Here is a 21557-nt window from a genome sequence, read left to right on the forward strand (position 1 = left end):
TAGATTTACGATCTCCCTCGCAACAATATTCACAAATCATCCGGCCAAGTCGTTTTGTGTGTGAAATGCGTAATTTAAAGGTCGTCCCGATTGACATAGATCATGATTTGCGGGACAGTTTTGTTCCTCCTCCTCCACGCGGATAATTACATATATTTGTTTTACATTTCATCGGCAGTCTAAAGGCAGAAACGGCAAACACAACGGGGTCTCCAATTTCTTTAGAGTCGCAAAAGTTGTCAAAATATAAAAAAAAAACTTGCAGTATTTTTGGATTTTTTTTTTTAACCAGTTAAACTATCCAGACGCAAACAATAATTCAAACATTCAACTTGGCCTTTCCTCTGTCGTATGTGTTTCGGGTAAAGAAAAGTCAAGCGGTCAGACCTCCCCAACCAGAAGAACAGGGAAGATTCATGACACGAGACCTTCTTCTGCTTCTACTGTGTGAATGGGAGACGAGTAGGGTCCGTCATCTCCTTGGTCACAACAATTTATTAACCATAGTTTATTCCAATTTTTTTAAGAGGTCACCAACGCGACCTGGAACCGGTTAAGGCCACACATTGGAGAAGACCTTCACCGGTTCCAATTAGCGTTGCTGACCTCTAATCAAAATTGTAATAAATTAAGGTTATTAAAACAGAATATGAATATAGTCCCCGAGTTGTGTATAAAAGTTATTTAGTTTTGTTCTGAAGTTGAATTTTTGTCGTAACAGGGATATTTCATAATTGTAGATCCAGACCAAAAAAATAAAAAATAAAAAATTTGTTGTCTCAGGGACAATTGGATTTTAACAATTTTGTGTTGTCATGGGAATCAAGGATGATGAATAAAGCTTTATTACAGACACCTTACAGCTGATCAATGCAGTCTGGGACTATAGTAACATCCAGAGAACTTCACCAGATGTCACAGGGGGCAGAGGGGTCTGTCTGTAACTAGGGGTCGTCTATGGTAAATGTAATGGTAATATATACAGGCAGTCCCCGGGTTACGTACAAGATGGGGTCTGTAGGTTTGTTCTTAAGTTGAATTTGTATGTAAGTCGGAACTGTATATTTTATCATTGTAATCCCAACCAGAACTTTTTTGGTCTCTGTGACAATTGTATTTTAAAAATGTTGGGTTGTCATAAGAACCAGGATTAACACTAAAGCTTCATTACAGACACCTGTGATAACTGTTACAGCTGATCATTGTAGCCTAGGACTAAAGCACAATAAATTACCAATATCCAGTGGTCCGTTTGTAACTAGGGGTCGTATTTAAGTCAAGTGTTCTTAAGTAGGGGACCGCATGTATCCATTAGAAAATGAATATTAGAATTTGAAACTTTTTTTTTTTTTTTTTTTTACATCAATATGACAAAGTTCTAATTAAAAAATAACTTACTTTTTAAGGCCTTTTTTTTCTACAATTTGTATATGTCATTTTGTGTTTACTGTATAAAAAATAGATTTAGATCATTTTTTTTTTTTTTTAATTTATTTTTTTTCCCCCAAAGGGGTCAAAAAGGCTTTTTCAAAAACCATTAATTTTTTTGTTTTCTAGTGACAGCGAAAACTGTCCTGATTTTATCTTGATTGCTTGGATCAAAACAGACACTACTGTCCTTATTGTACAGGCAGACCCCGGGTTACGTACAAGATGGCTTCCATAGGTGTGTTCTTAAGTTGAATTTGTATGTAAGTCGGAACTGTATATTTTATAATTGTAGATCCAGACAAAACTTTTTTTTTTTTTTTTTTTTGCCTGGTGACAATTGGAGTTTAAAAATTTTTTTTGCTTTAATTGGGCCAAAGATTATCAATAAAACTTAATTACAGACTCCTTACAGCTGATCAGTGCAGCCTGGGACTATAGTAACATCCAGAGAGGTCACAGTGGGCAGAGAGGTCCATCTTTAACTAGGGGTCGCCTGTATATGTACTATTCAAAAAAAAAAAAAGTAAAAAAAAATTCTGTACAGAAAACAAAATCTCTAAGAGCGATTGTCAGAAAATAAACGACATTCCGCCTCCTAAGGAGTTTTTTTAATTGTCGCTTTTATTAGGTCACATGTTGCTTTTATTATGTCGGATAATGAGCTGGAGGGGATGGCACATGGTGACGGCAATTTGTTACCATAAGTCCCAGACATTCTCTAGTCACATAAAGAAGGAAACCGCAGGATAATTTATTTCTTCCGCAACCAATGTGGAGCTGTAGCCGATCATAAATTATTGGGAGAGCTCCGGAGCTGCACCGGGGACTACTTGTTGTCAGTATCAATAGGTTGGATGTATTGTTAAAAACTTGTAAGCAAAAATGTAGTAAAGATAGTAATATAAATTATAGTCTCTTATAGAGAACAATGTAAACAATATTTGTTATCATTCTTCTAATTGTCACGGCTATGTCCAGAATAATTTATAGATTTTTATATATATTTAGTCTTCTTATTCAGCTTTTTATCCAATATATTTGCACACTGAACCTAATTTTATGTACAGCAGTCTCTGGGTTACATACAAGAGAGGTTCTTTAGTTGAGTTTGTATGTAAGTCAGAACAGGGTATACTTTGTAAGTGTAACTCCAGGAATAATGTATTTTTGTCCCTGGGGCAATTCTATGGTCAATGTTTCGGGTCGTCTCAAATTTGTCCTGGGAAGTAAAATTAATAATAAAGCTTCATTGCCGACGGCTTTGATAACTTATACAGGCAGTCCTCGGGTTACGTACAAGATAGGGTCCGGAGGTTTGTCTTTAAGTCGAATCTGTGTATTTTATAATTGTAGATCCAGCCAAAAAAAAATTTGGGCCCCAGTGACATTTTTTGCTGTAATGGGACCAAGGATTATCAATAAAGCTTCATTACAGACACCTTACAGCTGATCATCGCAGCCTGGGACTATAGTAACATCCAGAGAGGTCACCAGAGGTCAGAGGGGTCTGTCTGTAACTAGGGGTTGGGTGTCCTTAAGTAGGGGACCGTCTGTAGTTGATTTTGCAACCTAGGGGTAAAGTTCAGTTACCAGCATTTAGTGATCCGTCTGTAAGTCGGCTGTTCTTAAGTCGAGGACTGACTGTAAATTATATTTTATTAGTATTTATACTGTAGCACAGAAACGATGGACAAAATTGGATCTGAAGGACCCTGATTTCAAGACAAATATAATATAAAAATAATATAAATAATATAATTATTATTATTTTTATAGCGCACACAGCTTGCCAAATCCTAAAACAGTTTTTTTCCCGTTTTTCTAAAATTTTCCACCTGTACTTGTGACAGTTGATCAAGTGGCGCAGTCCATCACTCCGGCTGTGAAGTGGTCGTGGTATATAGAGCCCCTTCTACATTGCCGGCCAGTAGCATCAGGTATATACGTGTCACGTGGCTTGTGTGTATCTATGTTTAATTCAGCCGCTTATACTTGGTAGGTAGTGAAACAATCACAGAATTTGGCTGATTGCCACCGTCCCTTTTGTCCTACTGATCCTGGACAACCCCTTTAAAGTGAACCTGTCAGGAGCCAATGGCCTCTTAAGTTTTGTGTTTAAATGGAAACATTTATGTTTCAAATTTAAAAATCATAGGGGGTGGAGCTATCATTGCAGTTACGGCATTTTTAGTCTTCAAATTAGATCTATCTGTTGAATTGGGTCATGTTGACCATCTTGTGTTGGAGTGACGACCCAATTCACATCTTCACATTTTGACCACTTACCAAGGGTCTATCATGTGCTTCCAGATCTTGTAGCTCTTCAAAAAGTTGCAAATCCACTGTAGTCCTCTAGTCAAAAAGTTGCCAATCTGCTCCAAACATTTTGCATCTCATGTCCCAGAATTAAACCAAATTTTCTAGTGCAAGTAATTTGATGTGCAAACTGCACCACAACCGCTCCAAGGACGCGCTAAAACTTTAAGGGAAACCTACCATGAGGAATCTACTTTTTTGAAGTTGAACTGATTGTTGATTCCTCCTTTTTCCATCACCTAATCTGTAATTTCAGAATCCTGCATCCTAATCTAACTTAACTTTATTTTAGTAATATGCAAATTACCTGCAGAGGCTCCTGGGGCGTGGCCTAGCCTAGCCTGGCCGGGCACCGGGAACTAAGGCTACTCCACACCCCAGTAGCCTCTGCAGGTAATTTACATATTGTTAAAAAATTTATTTTAGTAATATTTAAATTAATTGCAGAGGCTACTGGGGCGTGGAGTAGCCTTGGCTCCCAGTGCTCGGTCCGACTAGGACACGCCCCAGGAGCCTCTGCAGGTAATTTACATATTACTGAAAAAAGTTTTTAACAAGTTCGGTTCCAGGATTATTAAATTACAGATTAGGGGTAGGAGGCAGGAGGAGGCATCTACCACCACAGTTACTTCTAATAGTAGATTCTTCATGGTAGGTTTCCTTTTAAGTAAGATTCCTGCCCAATTATAGATCAACCAAATTGTTTAAAATTGATCTGAAAAAAGTAATGGAGATGTTTCCTCGTTAGCTTTTTCCCTATTGGGTCTTAACGGGTTCTTTTTAGATATGCAAATATTTTAAATATTACACTTGCAGAATGTTTATATTCTCTTTGGATACATTTTGTATCCATAAACCCATCTGTGAAAGTACAGAACATGTGGAAGGTACAGATCTCCTTGTGTGACAGGAGAGCGTGGAAAGCGCTTGGCATCGACGCTCGCTCCTTAACGCCCCGTGAAAAGCAGCTGTAGATAAATATATTTGGAATTACAAGACTTTGTGACCTGAGCGCTGACATTACAATGGAGTCATCAATTCTCCGAGGGTGAGGGATTATCCCTCGCTGCGTTCTGCCCAGCCTGAATTTGTTGGCTCTTTTACCGCTCGACGTGATTAGAACTGAATGACCTGGAGATGGAATAATCGCTGGTATCTGATGTTCTGCACCCACGTGGGGGAGGCGCAGGGGAAACCGCAGGGTCCATCAGATACACGCACCATTCCGAGCATTCAGTTACGTCTACTGTGTAGTAACAGAAAGGTTACAGATTATTCGGAAGGGTTTGTTATCCATTGAATTGTGGTTAAAGTAACAGTTAAAAACCTGTTTAGTGAAAGTACATGATATCTACTACAGCAATAACCTATTCCCTCAGTGACACATGAAGGCTATGCTCATCATTCACAGTAGGCACCAGGTGTAAAGTCCAGCAACTCCTCGCGCTGGTCACATGGGCAGTGGGACTGTGGCAGAACTACAAATCCTCAGTCCAAATCTACCGGATTGTGCGGATGAGAGATGGCGGAATATTTTCTGATCAATTAGAGGATTTACCCACACTTTTGTTCAATTAGTATAAAACTACAGGGCGTCCCCTACTTAAGGACATCCGACTTACAGACAGACCTCTCTGCCCCCTGTGACCTCTCTGGATGTTACTATAGCCCCAGACTGCACTGATCAGCTGTAAGGTGTCTGTAATGAAGATTTATTCATAATCCTTGGTCCCAGTACAGCAAAAAATTTTAAAAATCCAATTGTCACTGGGGCCAAAAAAAAAAATTTTTGTCGAACAACAATTATGAAATATGCAGTCCAACTTAAGAACAAACCTTAAGAACCTATCCTGTACGTAACTAGCTGAAGTTAGAGCATACAAACCAGTTGGGATTATTTTTAAATTGTATTTCGTTAGCATTTTTAAATAACCAAAAAGAATCAAATGGTACAAGTGGTTTAGTTTGGTTTGTTTTTTGTTTTTTACAACAAAAAGCATAAAATTGGATTCTGAAAAGCTGAACAATAAATCTATAACTTTTTTTTTTTTATGGCATAAAAGAAAAGTTGAAATTAGATCAGTTAAAATGACCATATATACTCGAGTATAAGCCTTGTTTTTCAGCACAAAAAAAAAGAGCTGACAGCCCAAACTCTGCTTATACTTGAGTAAAAAAATATATAGGTTTTACCAGGTTTTTGTGTTAAAATTAGGGGCCTCGGCTTATACTTGGGTCGGCTTATACTCGAGTATATACGGGTATATAATACGTATTAAATATAAATATGTATTTACCAAAAAAATGACTCTTAGTCATACATGTCTTCTCACACACGTATACCCACATTGAACTAAAATTTTTAAAGTTTTTTTTACTATAGGATTGGCAAAATAAATATGTTGTACTAATTGTACTAATGTGATAAATACCAACATCACACAACATCCGGAAACACACAAAGCAGGAAGGCGCTGATCACTGCACTCTCTTAGGCTCCATTCACACGAGCGTGCACTTTACCCACCTGGACCCTGGGGGAAGCGCAGAAGGAAACTGAGTGGTCGTGCTGCAATCCAGGCCAAAAATAGGAGCTGCTCTATAATATGGAGCCACCCAGCTCCGTCACAGGGTGATACGATACAGTCTGCCCCCTACACCTTGATCGGTTGCAATAGACCTCTACGGGGCCATGACCAGAACCTAAACGTTCTGCTCAGTATTTTGCACCAGTATTTTTATGCCATAACCAGTAATAAAAAAATGTTTTTGGGTTTTTTTTTTTTATTACCCTTGTATGGGCACCTCATGTGGCTCTGTATTAAATTGGAGATGGCGGGATAGGTAGGGATTTCACGTTATTAAAAGGAAAATATTTACGTGAAACACATCAGATTCTGTAAAATATAACAAGTTGTTTCCGGAGAGAATTATAAGATTTTGTTAAGTTTGTGTTTTTGAATATTTTCTGCATTTCTTGTATTTATTATAATTTGTACTGTACAGACAAGTCCTTTTTAAGAATTTTATTTTTTTATTAAAACTGTTGGCGTGTCCCATATCCCATTGAAGGTTCTGGATACACAAGAGACCTGATGACATCGGTATTTGTGGACTGGTTTTATGTTGACCAAAAAAAAAACATCTGACATGGACCAGTCTCTAGTACAATTTAGCTTTTTTGGTTCGGGCCTCCTGGCGCGAGTTATCGACGTGGCTTCTTGTTGACTCTTCAGTTCTTAGTAATCTAGGACAAGACTTTTTAGAGAAAAGTGTTGTTTTTTTTTTTTTTGAAGAAACATCTGTTTTGTTCTACTTTTGTATCTTAAAAGACCTGCACCCCATTGCCAAAGGCTTGCCACCTGCTCAGGTGCGCTCTAGGTTCTTTCTACTACTCACCTGCTAGTGAGACATCACGTTCCGACATGTTGACTTGCGCACCAACGTGGAATGTAAGTCTCGCTCTCCCACTTCCTCCTGATGACATCACCGCATCTTGTTTGCTTGATGGTTTAACGAGTCGTAAGAACAAAGAAGAAGAAGGAAAAAAAAAAAGATTCTGCTTTCCTCTCCTGTAAACATGTAATGGACGAGGATACGTCGCTGTAACGAGGCACATTCCGTACCGACCACACGTGGCAGTTTTGTTTGACTCCTTATCATGTGACCTCGTTTTGCTAAAGGAAAATCAGGTCAGCGCGACGCCGTAGGGCTAACAGTCGCTTACGTCTCTTAACCTTTTTATTCCCGATGACAATGTGGTGACGCCGTCCTTAGTATCCATCCGATCCGCGGTGATTGTTGGTATTAAATGCAAACATGTAACAATATGTTACAATAACACAATTAATAACCGTCTCCGTAACCATCTAGACAATTCACATCCGTCAACAAGTGAAAACGTAAAAGAACCGGTGACAAATTATCAGAGTAGAGTTTTTGTTTTTTGTTTCTTACATTTTTTTTCCTCTTCTTCCTCCGAGGTTTGTGTTCCGTCTAATTAAACCGAACACGGAGAGCCGCCACTTCTCTCTCTTTAAGTGCCTATAATTTGGGCTCTTAAGCAGCATCATGATAAATGTGAAGAATTCGTACAAGTTCGTACAATGCTAACATCAAGCCCAAGTAATACACAATGATTACTACTCAAAGCTAATAGTGTTAAAAACTTTTTTTTTTTTTTTTTTCTGGCCTTCAGCAAATGGAGTCTCTCTCTCTTTTTGGTATATTACAAAAATGAAAGTAGCTGTAATTGATCTAAAAAAAAAACCAAAGAAGAAAATGCTACTGTACTTATTATACTTGACCGTTCTAGCCTGAGGACCACTCGTCTGGTGTCAGCTGGAGAGTCTAAAGTTTTTTTTTTTTACATTATCCTAGTTTTTCTTTCTTTCTTCTTACTAAGAAAATTGTACTTTTTTTTCGATCAGTGAAATTTTTAGAAATTGCGATCTTCACTCAAATTAACAGGCAATAATTTTCTAATCGCAAGTCTAGACTCCCTGGAGACCGCGGTTTAGAAGTCCGGGGCCGACTCCTTGTGATCTCGGGCAGGTTACGCCCCCCAGGCACCGATATGTTCTACATACTTGACGCTGTGATTGTTAGTCCCAAAAAATGAGACATGTAAACATTTTCTAAATAAGTAAAAAATAAATTAAAAAATTTACCAAAATTTTCTTGGATGAAAGGAAATATTTTATTATTCACTTAACCAAAATGTTTTTTGTTTTTTAAAATGTAATTATTATATTATTATAAATTTAAACTACTCCTGAAATTTTGTCTTCTAGACCGCAGTGAACGATACTAAGCTATAAAACCTGTAATACCCAGCGGTTAAAGCCTAATATACCAATAAATGGCAATTAGCAGCGATGCCAATGACTTCTCTGCGTGTAAATTGTTACCAAAATAATAATTATCCACCGTTTTTCTATAAAATTAAATTCTTGCACCGTCACTTCCGAGCAGTAACCACCGTGCGATGATTAGGGAGGAGAAGAATCTCGACAAAAACCATTCAATTATTCATTGAGCCTGGAAGGCGGGTTATCTACGAACAAAGCAGCGGATGACATAACGAGGCCCCTTCTCCATTGCCTCTAACGATATTACACGTGGATTGTTCACACTTTGGACGTCTTTTATCAAACATGTTGCGATGTGTACAATGCGCCGCGGCTATTTATGTATTCGGATGCCGATCAACTTGCTCACACAAGATTCATCGTTCCACATAATGAAAGTTGTGCAAGTGGGGGGTGACCGTGCGTCATGTATCGCATTGTAGCTTTTTTACGGAAGGACCTACCCAATACACCGAGATAAGGCGGCTCCCGTTTTCCCAGCTCATCTCGCTCAAAGCGTTTTCAGCACAATTTTACAGGTTAAATCTAGAATAAATCTACATAAAATGTTCAACTTTTGAGTTATTGCCTGTAGTAGTCTCCAGGGCTGCACCTACCTTCCAACTATGGGGGGGGGGGGGGCGTCCATTGTGTGAATACTGTGCGTATGTATCCTCATTTGATCTTGTGTTACATGACATTACTTATCCTGTACTGATCCGGAGTTACATCCTGTATTATACTCCAGAGCTGCATTCACTATTCTGCTGCTGGTGCAGTCACTGTGTACATACATGACATTACTTATCCTGTACTGATCCTGAGTTACATCCTGTATTATACCCCAGAGCTGCACTCACTATTCTGCTGCTGGTGCAGTCACTGTGTACATACATGACATTACTTATCCTGTACTGATCCTGAGTTACATCCTGTATTATACCCCAGAGCTGCACTCACTATTCTGCTACTGGTGCAGTCACTGTGCACATACATGACATTACTTATCCTGTACTGATCCTGAGTTACATCCTGTATTCTACCCCAGAGCTGCACTCACTATTCTGCTGCTGGTGCAGTCACTGTGTACATACATGACATTACTTATCCTGTACTGATCCTGAGTTACATCCTGTATTATACCCCAGAGCTGCACTCACTATTCTGCTGCTGGTGCAGTCACTGTGTACATACATGACATTACTTATCCTGTACTGATCCTGAGTTACATCCTGTATTCTACCCCAGAGCTGCACTCACTATTCTGCTGCTGGTGCAGTCACTGTGTACATACATGACATTACTTATCCTGTACTGATCCTGAGTTACATCCTGTATTATACCCCAGAGCTGCACTCACTATTCTGCTGCTGGTGCAGTCACTGTGTACATACATGACATTACTTATCCTGTACTGATCCTGAGTTACATCCTGTATTATACCCCAGAGCTGCACTCACTATTCTGCTACTGGTGCAGTCACTGTGCACATACATGACATTACTTATCCTGTACTGATCCTGAGTTACATCCTGTATTCTACCCCAGAGCTGCACTCACTATTCTGCTGCTGGTGCAGTCACTGTGTACATACATGACATTACTTATCCTGTACTGATCCTGAGTTACATCCTGTATTATACCCCAGAGCTGCACTCACTATTCTGCTGCTGGTGCAGTCACTGTGTACATACATGACATTACTTATCCTGTACTGATCCTGAGTTACATCCTGTATTCTACCCCAGAGCTGCACTCACTATTCTGCTGCTGGTGCAGTCACTGTGTACATACATGACATTACTTATCCTGTACTGATCCTGAGTTACATCCTGTATTATACCCCAGAGCTGCACTCACTATTCTGCTACTGGTGCAGTCACTGTGCACATACATGACATTACTTATCCTGTACTGATCCTGAGTTACATCCTGTATTATACCCCAGAGCTGCACTCACTATTCTGCTGCTGGTGCAGTCACTGTGTACATACATGACATTACTTATCCTGTACTGATCCTGAGTTACATCCTGTATTCTACCCCAGAGCTGCACTCACTATTCTGCTGCTGGTGCAGTCACTGTGTACATACATGACATTACTTATCCTGTACTGATCCTGAGTTACATCCTGTATTATACCCCAGAGCTGCACTCACTATTCTGCTACTGGTGCAGTCACTGTGCACATACATGACATTACTTATCCTGTACTGATCCTGAGTTACATCCTGTATTCTACCCCAGAGCTGCACTCACTATTCTGCTGCTGGTGCAGTCACTGTGTACATACATGACATTACTTATCCTGTACTGATCCTGAGTTACATCCTGTATTATACCCCAGAGCTGCACTCACTATTCTGCTGCTGGTGCAGTCACTGTGTACATACATGACATTACTTATCCTGTACTGATCCTGAGTTACATCCTGTATTATACACCAGAGCTGCACTCACTATTCTGCTGCTGGTGCAGTCACTGTGTACATACATGACATTACTTATCCTGTACTGATCCTGAGTTACATCCTGTATTATACCCCAGAGCTGCACTCACTATTCTGCTGCTGGTGCAGTCACTGTGTACATACATGACATTACTTATCCTGTACTGATCCTGAGTTACATCCTGTATTATACCCCAGAGGTGCACTCACTATTCTGCTGCTGGTGCAGTCACTGTGTACATACATGACATTACTTATCCTGTACTGATCCTGAGTTACATCCTGTATTATACTCCAGAGCTGCACTCACTATTCTGCTGCTGGTGCAGTCACTGTGTACATACATGACATTACTTATCCTGTACTGATCCTGAGTTACATCCTGTATTATACACCAGAGCTGCACTCACTATTCTGCTGCTGGTGCAGTCACTGTGTACATACATGACATTACTTATCCTGTACTGATCCTGAGTTACATCCTGTATTATACCCCAGAGCTGCACTCACTATTCTGCTGCTGGTGCAGTCACTGTGTACATACATGACATTACTTATCCTGTACTGATCCTGAGTTACATCCTGTATTATACTCCAGAGCTGCACTCACTATTCTGCTGCTGGTGCAGTCACTGTGTACATACATGACATTACTTATCCTGTACTGATCCTGAGTTACATCCTGTATTATTCACCTCATTTTGAAAACTCCTTATTTTGGTCATTTTTTGGCCTACTCTATATAATAAAAAAATAGGCTAGGAAGTAGGTGATGCCTGAACGTAGATCCCTTTTTTTTTTTTCCATTCTTCGGCATCCCAAGGACGGGGAGCATTCCGATTATCATTCTAGTTTCCCTCCAGTGCCCCCCCCATATAGGAAGAACAGTGACCCACAACAGTAGTAACACTTACTTCGATGATGCTCTAGTAATGTCCACATCTTCTCACTATTCCTGCAGTCCCTGGTAGCCCAGAATGTGTTGCTATAAAATTGCTCTGAGTGTAGCAGAATGTTCTGGGCCGCCCTGGACTAGAGGAGGGGGCCGTAAGTCCTGTGTGACTAACTGCATGCTTGAGCGATGGCCACATGCCCACAGAGAGGGCTCCGAGTGCCACTGCTGATACCTATGCCACAAAAAATTGTAAATGTTAACACTTTCCAAAAAATACCTCCGCGTAGAGAAAAACATTTAAAGTACATCATAACATGAGACTGATGCAGGAACAATGAAGATTCCTTATGGAGATGGAGAAGACGGTACAAAAACCTATAAATAAACCTATTGCTGCACATTCAATTTCTCACACAGTTTATTGAGGTCCCCCCAGAAAATTTTTTATGCCAATTAATAGATAATAGGATTATGCCATTCAAAGAAAATGAAAACCTTCAAATATAACTTGATGTTTGTTTCATTTTGCCGATGAGGTTTGTGAGTCGAGCTATTTACGTCGCAGATTATTTTGAGACCATCGGTTGGTGCAGTAGGGACCGGTCTTCCAACGTTGGCTGATTACACTCACCGGCCACTTTATTAGGTACACCATGCTAGTAACGGGTTGGACCCCCTTTTGCCTTCAGAACTGCCTCAATTCTTCGTGGCATAGATACAACAAGGTGCTGGAAGCTCATCAGAGATTTTGGTCCATATTGACACGATGGCATCACACAGTTGCCGCAGATTTGTCGGCTGCACATCCATGATGCGAATCTCCCGTTCCACCACATCCCAAAGATGCTCTATTGGATTGAGATCTGGTGACTGTGGAGGCCATTTGTGTCCAGTGACCTCATTGTCATGTTCCAGAAACCAGTCTGAGATGATTCCAGCTTTATGACATTGCGCATTATCCTGCTGAAAGTAGCCATCAGATGTTACAGGGTACATTGTGGTCATAAAGGGATGGACATGGGCAGCAACAATACTCAGGTAGGCTGTGGCGTTGTACCAAGGGGCCCAAAGAGTGCCAAGAAAATATTCCCCACACCATGACACCACCACCACCAGCCTTCAACTGTTGATACAAGGCCCAATCGGTGAGCTTCGCCTCTATTAGTTGTTTGTCCTGTTCATACAGGTCTGTTGAGTACTGTCTAACGACGTGTTGGTCACTGGTGAAGGCGTCTACAGTTCGCCAAGACGTAACCGTGATTGTTTTGAAGACTGAATGTACTCCTTGTCTTTATGATGATTTTTGTTTCGTAACACCTAAATAATATCGGCCTATCCTATAAATCTTGCGACAAGGATCTCTTGCAGTGTTGGAGAAGTGCCAAAAACGCTGTTTCCTCTTCTAGGACGCGGCATAGAGATCCTGATCTGTCCCGCTCTTGGGCTGAATATCATCTTTATCTCCAGGCGCTGTTACTGTGTTCAGCAACTCCAGGTCTAAGCTGACCGTAGAAACACCTGAATTATTCTTCTGTAGATCTTTTTGGCCGTGATGTCTACCACTACAAAGATTTGTTTGTTCAGAGCCAAACAATTTCAAGGATTTGGGACGATAACTTCCTAGTGTAAATGAGCAAAGCCGTCAACGATGCACAATGATAATATTGTTCCATGTTGACAAAATTGATTAAAAAATTTGTTTTTTATGTAAATGTGTTGCGCTTCTCCTTGGGCGATACACGGGAGTCTTTACTAATTGTACCGGATTACTCCTCGTCTGTTTTATTAGCAAATCCCTTTGTGTACATAGAACTATAGAACAATGATCCCTACTTGGCAGCTCCAATCTTAATGTCTACAGGATTCACTCCGGTGCTGCTCATCTTTGGGTGGAAAAATTTTATAACGTGGTTGGCAAATTCTTCCAGTAAAGTTGGAGACACAAGATTGTCGGAGCCCCTGAAGAAAACGAGCCAACGTTGGTCATGCACATTGGAAAGACGTTGGCTGAACCTAATGATTCAACCATCTTGTATAAACATGACCCAACTTTATAGTTTGTATTATTGTGCAGTAGAAAGACCGGCCAGTTAGTTGCCTCCAATCTGAAGGTCCAAATCCCACCGCTATGTCTACTGGATACTGAAGACGTCTATATTTCCTGTACATGAATGTAAGGCCAACCAGGGTGTGCATGGAAATGCCTAGTAAAACTTTCCAAGAGCGGCTTTTGCAAAGTATCCCTCCCATATATGATGTCCATTTGCCCTAAGGGGAAATTTTGATGACTCTACCCGGTAGCCATGTCGTCAATAATGTCTTCTAAAGATGGCAGAGTCCTGTTTTACACTGGCAGATGCATCTCCTGGTTAGTTGGTCACTGGTCTATTTCTTGATCCTCGCGTTTTGAAGAATTTGAGATCCATGGTCTACCTACTGTACTATAATCCTCAATTTTTGTTTTACTTTACCTCTTTGCTTCTATCGTTGCTCGTTGCACAGATCACTGCGGTTCACCTGAATCTTTCCCTTGAGATGGGTTAATGATTAAGTTGGCCGCTTCTTTACCGGTACTACTTGGAAGTCGAGTCACTGAAAGTTGCCATGGATTTGTGAGCTGGCAGCCTTAGCGGCAGACATGAGGGGTAGTTGGGCACTGAGCTGGCATCCAGTATGATTAATGCTCCCCCATCAGCTGAATAGTTTCCTAGAGCTGGCACCATCCAGCCTGTCTCCATGCCCTGCTGGCTCTGTGCGCACCGGCCCATGCTTATTAAATTTCTTATCAACATAAAAGTGAGTGACCACGGGGTTCTTGTTTGTAGGATCAAAACGTCTCTGTGAAACCTGCCAGCAACAGCCAGAAGAGAGGGCAAGGGAGGAGGGATGTGTTTGTGCGGAGAAGAATTTGTACAGGAGCATTACTTCATATCAGTAGTCGGTTACAGTCATTAACCTGTCAGATTCGGAATTCAGAAGAGTAAGAGGAGACGGGTGTTTCTAGTTTCTGGTGCTGGGGAGTGACTGCTGATTGGCAAGATTCACTCAGGTAGAGAACATTTTGGCTCGTGAGGAGCAGGTGGTCTTCAGCATACAGGATCGGATTGTACACTAAGCATCGGTAGTCTAACACTAGCTAAAAGAACAACAAAAACCAAGGCACACACATTGATAAAGAATATGTTTACCATTCCCAAGCCATAACTGGCCATGTCCTAAGATTCGGCCAACTAGTTCATGGTCCAAGACCTTCTGCAATCCCTCTAGGAAACAACTAGACCCAACTGCTCTTGGACTCCCTTCCTATTGTTATTGGGATAAGACCATAAGTGTTCTCCTTATGGAGAGATTAAGGCCAACTGAAAGGCATGTGGAGACTTAAAGCCATAGATGCTCCACTAGGGAATTCTGGGAAATATGCAAATACGTTTTCCAAGGTGTTAAATGGGAAAACAATGCCCCCTTACCACCAAGTATGACCTACAAGGAGTCTAAAATATGATGTGGGATTAAGCCAACCCAGTATATCTATTCCATAAGGAACAGACTCCCAACTGTAGACAGCACTGTTTCTACCTGGTTGGGTCTCCTCAGCACAGTGTAGGGAACTGGATTGGCTGTGTGAGAGGCTATTGACCAGGGTCAGACAGTAAGTGTTCTCCTGGACTTTCTTACTGCCTCCCTCCTTGTTAGCTTAGGATAAGTGTTGGATACACTGCCCCGTACAACCTACTCACCTTGGTCTTGGTGTTTGACTCCTTTTTGTTCTAATTATTTTCTTTTTCTCCTACCCATTTTTTTTTTTTGGTGTCTCCGCAATGTTCTCAATGGAATGTTACACTTCCATTACATTCTGTTTGATGTACATTGGTTCTTTGCTAATATTAGCAGTAGGTCATGACACCCATTGTGTGCTGTATTTGTCCACTTTTTGTACTACGTTGCCCTTTTTGGACCCTATGTGCCTACTTTATTGCTTTGTCCTTTTTTTTTTTTTTTTTTTAAATTACAAATTTGGTAAACAAAAAGATGTTTGACGACCTGGCACTTTTTTTTTTAGTTTTTCGTTTTTAAGTCCACTTCAAAAACCCCAAATTTTTTTTTTTTTTTTTTCATTTTACATAGTTGTATGATGGCTTATTATCTTCTGGACAGATTTATACTTTCTAGTGTCAGTATTTAGTATTTTATACTGTGTAATGGGATGCTGGGAAAAAAAAATGGCTACAACTAGCAAAACCACCTGGGTGCACCATTTTCTTAGAGGCTTAATGAAAAATAGAAAATAAAATTTTGAAAAAACATTTGAAAATCAGGAAAAAAAAGTACAACGAAGTACAAATTTTTAGAAAAAAACAACAAAGATACCCCATTACGGTCACTAAAACACTGTATGCAAATGAGCTTGGTGATGGTGTCACATGGGGAGCGTCCTCTGCCCGTGTCCAGCATTTTTTTTTTTCATTTTTCTCCTCGTATTTTCGCTGCCGCTTGTCTCGCCCCCATTCGCTGCCAGTTTTTGAGCCTGTGCTCTGCAGATAGAACGCCGAAATATTTGTCTTCTGAATTTCAATTTCACACGTTGCCATCTCTCTCCCTTCACGAGGAAGCGGACAACATTCTGCCATGAACTTTTTGGAAGAAACGGTCTCAATCTCGTTATTTGTGAAATTCGGCTTAAATAAATTTTCTGCCGTCCTCAGCGATGGACATTTGGCCAATAGACTATTGATGAAACCATACATCATCTCTTCCTAATGATGTCCCTCCAGGGACCTGCGCCTACAAAGTTTGACTTTGATGTATCGGTGGGATGGAAGGCTACAAACATGTCAAACTTTATTCCTTCCAATAAGCGCCGGCGGCTCATCGTCAGAGTATATCACGACACAAAATGGGCCATTTCTTGCAGAACCTTTTATTTTGTATCACATTTTACACATTTGTGCAGAAAATGTTCCAGGTTCATGATGAGAACCGCACCGAGTCATCGGATGGTGGATCTGAAAATTGTTTCTGTATAAATCCAAAAACTTTAGAGCGAATATGAGTGGCTCTGCCGAGTATGAAAGACTTACTCCTGCTATAAGGGGATGGGGCATCTGTATTATACTCCAGAGCTGCACTCACTATTCTGCTGCTGGTGCAGTCACTGTGTACATACATGACATTACTTATCCTGTACTGATCCTGAGTTACATCCTGTATTATACCCCAGAGCTGCACTCACTATTCTGCTGGTGCAGTCACTGTGTACATACATGACATTACTTATCCTGTACTGATCCTGAGTTACATCCTGTATTATACCCCAGAGCTGCACTCACTATTCTGCTGCTGGTGCAGTCACTGTGTACATACATGACATTACTTATCCTGTACTGATCCTGAGTTACATCCTGTATTATACCCCAGAGCTGCACTCACTATTCTGCTGCTGGTGCAGTCACTGTGTACATACATGACATTACTTATCCTGTACTGATCCTGAGTTACATCCTGTATTATACTCCAGAGCTGCACTCACTATTCTGCTGCTGGTGCAGTCACTGTGTATATACATGACATTACTTATCCTGTACTGATCCTGAGTTACATCCTGTATTATACCCCAGAGCTGCACTCACTATTCTGCTGCTGGTGCAGTCACTGTGTACATACATGACATTACTTATCCTGTACTGATCCTGAGTTACATCCTGTATTATACCCCAGAGCTGCACTCACTATTCTGCTGCTGGAGCAGTCACTGTGTACATACATGACATTACTTATCCTGTACTGATCCTGAGTTACATCCTGTATTATACCCCAGAGCTGCACTCACTATTCTGCTGCAGTCACTGTGTACATACATGACATTACTTATCCTGTACTGATCCTGAGTTACATCCTGTATTATACTCCAGAGCTGCACTCACTATTCTGCTGCTGGTGTAGTCACTGTGTACATACATGACATTACTTATCCTGTACTGATCCTGAGTTACATCCTGTATTATACTCCAGAGCTGCACTCACTATTCTGCTGCTGGTGCAGTCACTGTGTACATACATGACATTACTTATCCTGTACTGATCCTGAGTTACATCCTGTATTATACTCCAGAGCTGCACTCACTATTCTGCTGCTGGTGGAGTCACTGTGTACATACATGACATTACTTATCCTGTACTGATCCTGAGTTACATCCTGTATTATACCCCAGAGCTGCACTCACTATTCTGCTGCTGGTGCAGTCACTGTGTACATACATGACATTACTTATCCTGTACTGATCCTGAGTTACATCCTGTATTATACCCCAGATCTGCACTCACTATTCTGCTGCTGGTGCAGTCACTGTGTACATATATGACATTACTTATCCTGTACTGATCCTGAGTTACATCCTGTATTATACCCCAGATCTGCACTCACTATTCTGCTGCTGGTGCAGTCACTGTGTACATACATGACATTACTTATCCTGTACTGATCCTGAGTTACATCCTGTATTATACCCCAGATCTGCACTCACTATTCTGCTGCTGGTGCAGTCACTGTGTACATATATGACATTACTTATCCTGTACTGATCCTGAGTTACATCCTGTATTATACCCCAGATCTGCACTCACTATTCTGCTGCTGGTGCAGTCACTGTGTGTATACATTAGTTAGTAAATTGTGCTTTTTATTAATGTAGTATAAAAGTTTTTTTTTTCTTATTACAGGAAGAGTCTAATTCTGAACCAGAGGAAAGTGAGAGTAAAAGTCCAAGTCCGGCTACTGACATCGAGCCAGGAAACATGGTGACAAGTTCTGTGTCTGTAAATGAATACTTTGCCAAGCGTATGGCGGAGCTCAAAAAGTCCTACGGGAAGCGCACAGAGGCTGTCGCTGAGAACGTGGAGCGATGCACAGAAGACGGTGTGGAAGAACACTCGGAAGACGCCAAAAGAAAATCCAAAAAGAAAAAACATAGAAAAAATGAAAATTGCTTGGAGGACGCAGAAATAGCGGAGAATGAAGATGAAAACAATGTAGACACCACGGAATCTCAGGACAGAAGACGAAAAACAAAAAAGGGCAAGAAAAAGGAGGATAAAGAACCGACCGAGGACCACAACGCGGCAGAAGAGCAGGAAGAAACAAAGAGGAAGAAAAAAAAGAAAAACAAAAGGAAAAAGAATCTGGAAGATGAAAGAGAAGTGGAAGATGTCGCCTCTACTCCCGACGAAGAGGACGTCACTGAGAAGCCAAAGAAAAAGAACAGGAGGAAGGAAACTTAAGATACGGAGCGTAGGACCTGCACATCGCTGCCTGGATGATGGACCTTAGGAGATTTTTAAAAAACTTTTTGAGAGTTTTCCGATGACTTGAAATAAACCAGTGGCCTCCGTTTTATGCTCATCAGATAACATCACTTTTACCAAATGTATAAAATAACTACATTTTCTACGGAATAAGTAAAAAAAATTTACAAGCAGTGAATGGCTTTTGTTGGGTTTTTTGTTGGGTTTTTTGTTGGTTTTTTTGTTGGTTTTTGTTGGTTTTTTGTTGTCTTGTTTTTTTAGCAGGTGTTTTGGTGGGGTTTTTTTTTTTTAAATAATCTTTAACCCGAAAGAAATATTTGAATGAGTTTCATTTACACTTCATTAAAAACACATAAAATTGTTGTTGAAATGCAACAAAAATAAAAAATAAAAATTTTAGGCTTAAAACAATCATTAAGAAGTGAAAGGGCTTGGCCACATTTCAATAAATTCCTTTAAATAAATGTGCCTTTCCCATGCTGCCCCCTGCATATACACGCAGCTGCCATCTCCCTCACTGCTCTAAGCCGTCCTTATGGCATCGCCCACTGTGTCTCTCTCTTCTGTCTAGCCTTAGTGGCAGGTACTGGGAGCGGAGTGAGCAACTCTCCTGCTACAGCTCCTCCTATTCTGCAGAGTTCAAATATGTGAACAATACAAAATTTTATGTAGAAGGAAAGCGAATCCCTTTAATGTTCTTCAATTATTTTAGTACCAGGTGGCATCTGGTATCATAGTAGATAGATGGATTCAATGGAATCCAGTTTATATAATCCTATAATGTTGAACCAGTGAGACAAAAAAAAAACATAAGACTCCTGGCAATGGGTCCATGGTGAAGAAAAAAATCCTTTAACCTCCAGGTAGAAGCACAATTTAACATGCTGATTAAATATGCCAAAAATTTCGGAAAAGCCCCTTTGGGCTAGGGCAAGAGTAAAAAGAAATGTAAACAACTATATGCTCTCCTTGCTCCAGCTCCCACTTGCTACATTGTGGCTTTCTATGGTGCTTTGGAACCGTAATCTGGGCCAGAACTTTGGTAAATCAGTGGTACCTGAAGATGTTACTTGTTCTACGCCACAAGTAACAAAGTAGTCCCAGACACCACTGATTGGCTGAAGCAAGGCCCTTAAAGGGAACCTATCACCAAGGACCTAATTTTCACTACAGACAGGTTACAGAAGCCCATTACACCTGCAGTCCACTTCTGCCTTTCTGCTTTCTCTAAATATTTGCAATACAATCTAATTGTGTGTTATAACTTACCTTGCACCCTGACAGATTCCTCTGTGTAGTCCCAGGGGTTGGGCTTTGGTTTAGATGCATTAAAAAAAAAACACATGTGACTTGTCCGTGCTGCAGACTCCTCAGCTCTCAGCCCCCACCTTTCTGCTCCTGTAGAGCTTTACAGGAGCACATAGTTGGGGGCTGAGAGCTGACACGGGTAAGCCACGTGCTGTTTTTTAAAAAGCATCCAAACCAAAGCCCAACCCCTGGGACTACACAGATGATTCTGTAAGGGTGAAAGGTAACTTATAACACACAATTATATTGTAATGCAAATACATAGAGAAAGCAGAAAGGCAGGTGTCATGGGCTTATTGAACCTGTCTGTATGAAAATAAGGTCCCTGGTGACAGGTTCCCTTTAATCCCTGGCACATCCAGTCTAACCAGTAGTTCCATAAACTTTCTCACGTTCATCAACTTCATCAAGTTTACTGTTCACAATAGTTTTAAGCAAGGAACACTCAGGGATTGCTGAGGAGATGATTCCTGCTCTCTAGGCACAGTTCAATGAATTGGCTTTGACCGCAGCGTTCCCCGAAACTTCCCAAATGCTTTAATGTCAAAAATATGTAAATGGTGTTTGTGATTGAATGTTACAGAAAAACTAAATGGTAGACCTTGACTTGTGGACAAGTTCCACCGAATGTATTAACCATACAAGTTCAGAAAATATTGATTTAGACCCTTCAGTTGTATTGAAATTCAATATAGTTGAAGGAAATCTACCATTTGATGCGTTATGAACTAAACCTACCTTGAGAATGCTGTAGCGACATTGATGCAGAAACATATCTTGTTTAATCCCTGATTTGGTTTTGCAGAAAAAAAAATATTATAAAATTCATTCTCTGCGCTTCCCCTCTTGCACTGCGTCAGAGAATAATGTAATCACTGTGTTGTCCCTATCAGCCAGAAGTAACCAATCACTGCACTATCCCCCAGCTGCTGTGTATAGGTCATCCAGCTCATGTTGATTACTCGTGTCTGGACAGTTTAGGAAGTTGCGTGTAATATGTTTATGGAC

At 40.6% G+C, this 21557-nt stretch overlaps 1 protein-coding gene across 1 annotated transcript in view; it reads left to right on the plus strand.

Moving 5' to 3' along the window:
* Positions 1 to 19387, plus strand: part of PINX1 (PIN2 (TERF1) interacting telomerase inhibitor 1) — an 83705-nt gene extending 64318 nt beyond the window's left edge. Inside the window, exon 7 of the mRNA XM_072143820.1 lies at positions 18660 to 19387. Within this exon, the coding sequence (XP_071999921.1) occupies positions 18660 to 19217 (558 nt within the window). The 3' untranslated portion in view covers positions 19218 to 19387. The remainder of the gene's footprint in view (positions 1 to 18659) is intronic.
* The last annotated feature ends 2170 nt before the right edge of the window (positions 19388 to 21557 follow it).

The sequence above is a fragment of the Engystomops pustulosus genome, chromosome 3, assembly GCF_040894005.1.
Source record: "Engystomops pustulosus chromosome 3, aEngPut4.maternal, whole genome shotgun sequence".
Lineage (NCBI taxonomy): Eukaryota > Metazoa > Chordata > Amphibia > Anura > Leptodactylidae > Engystomops > Engystomops pustulosus.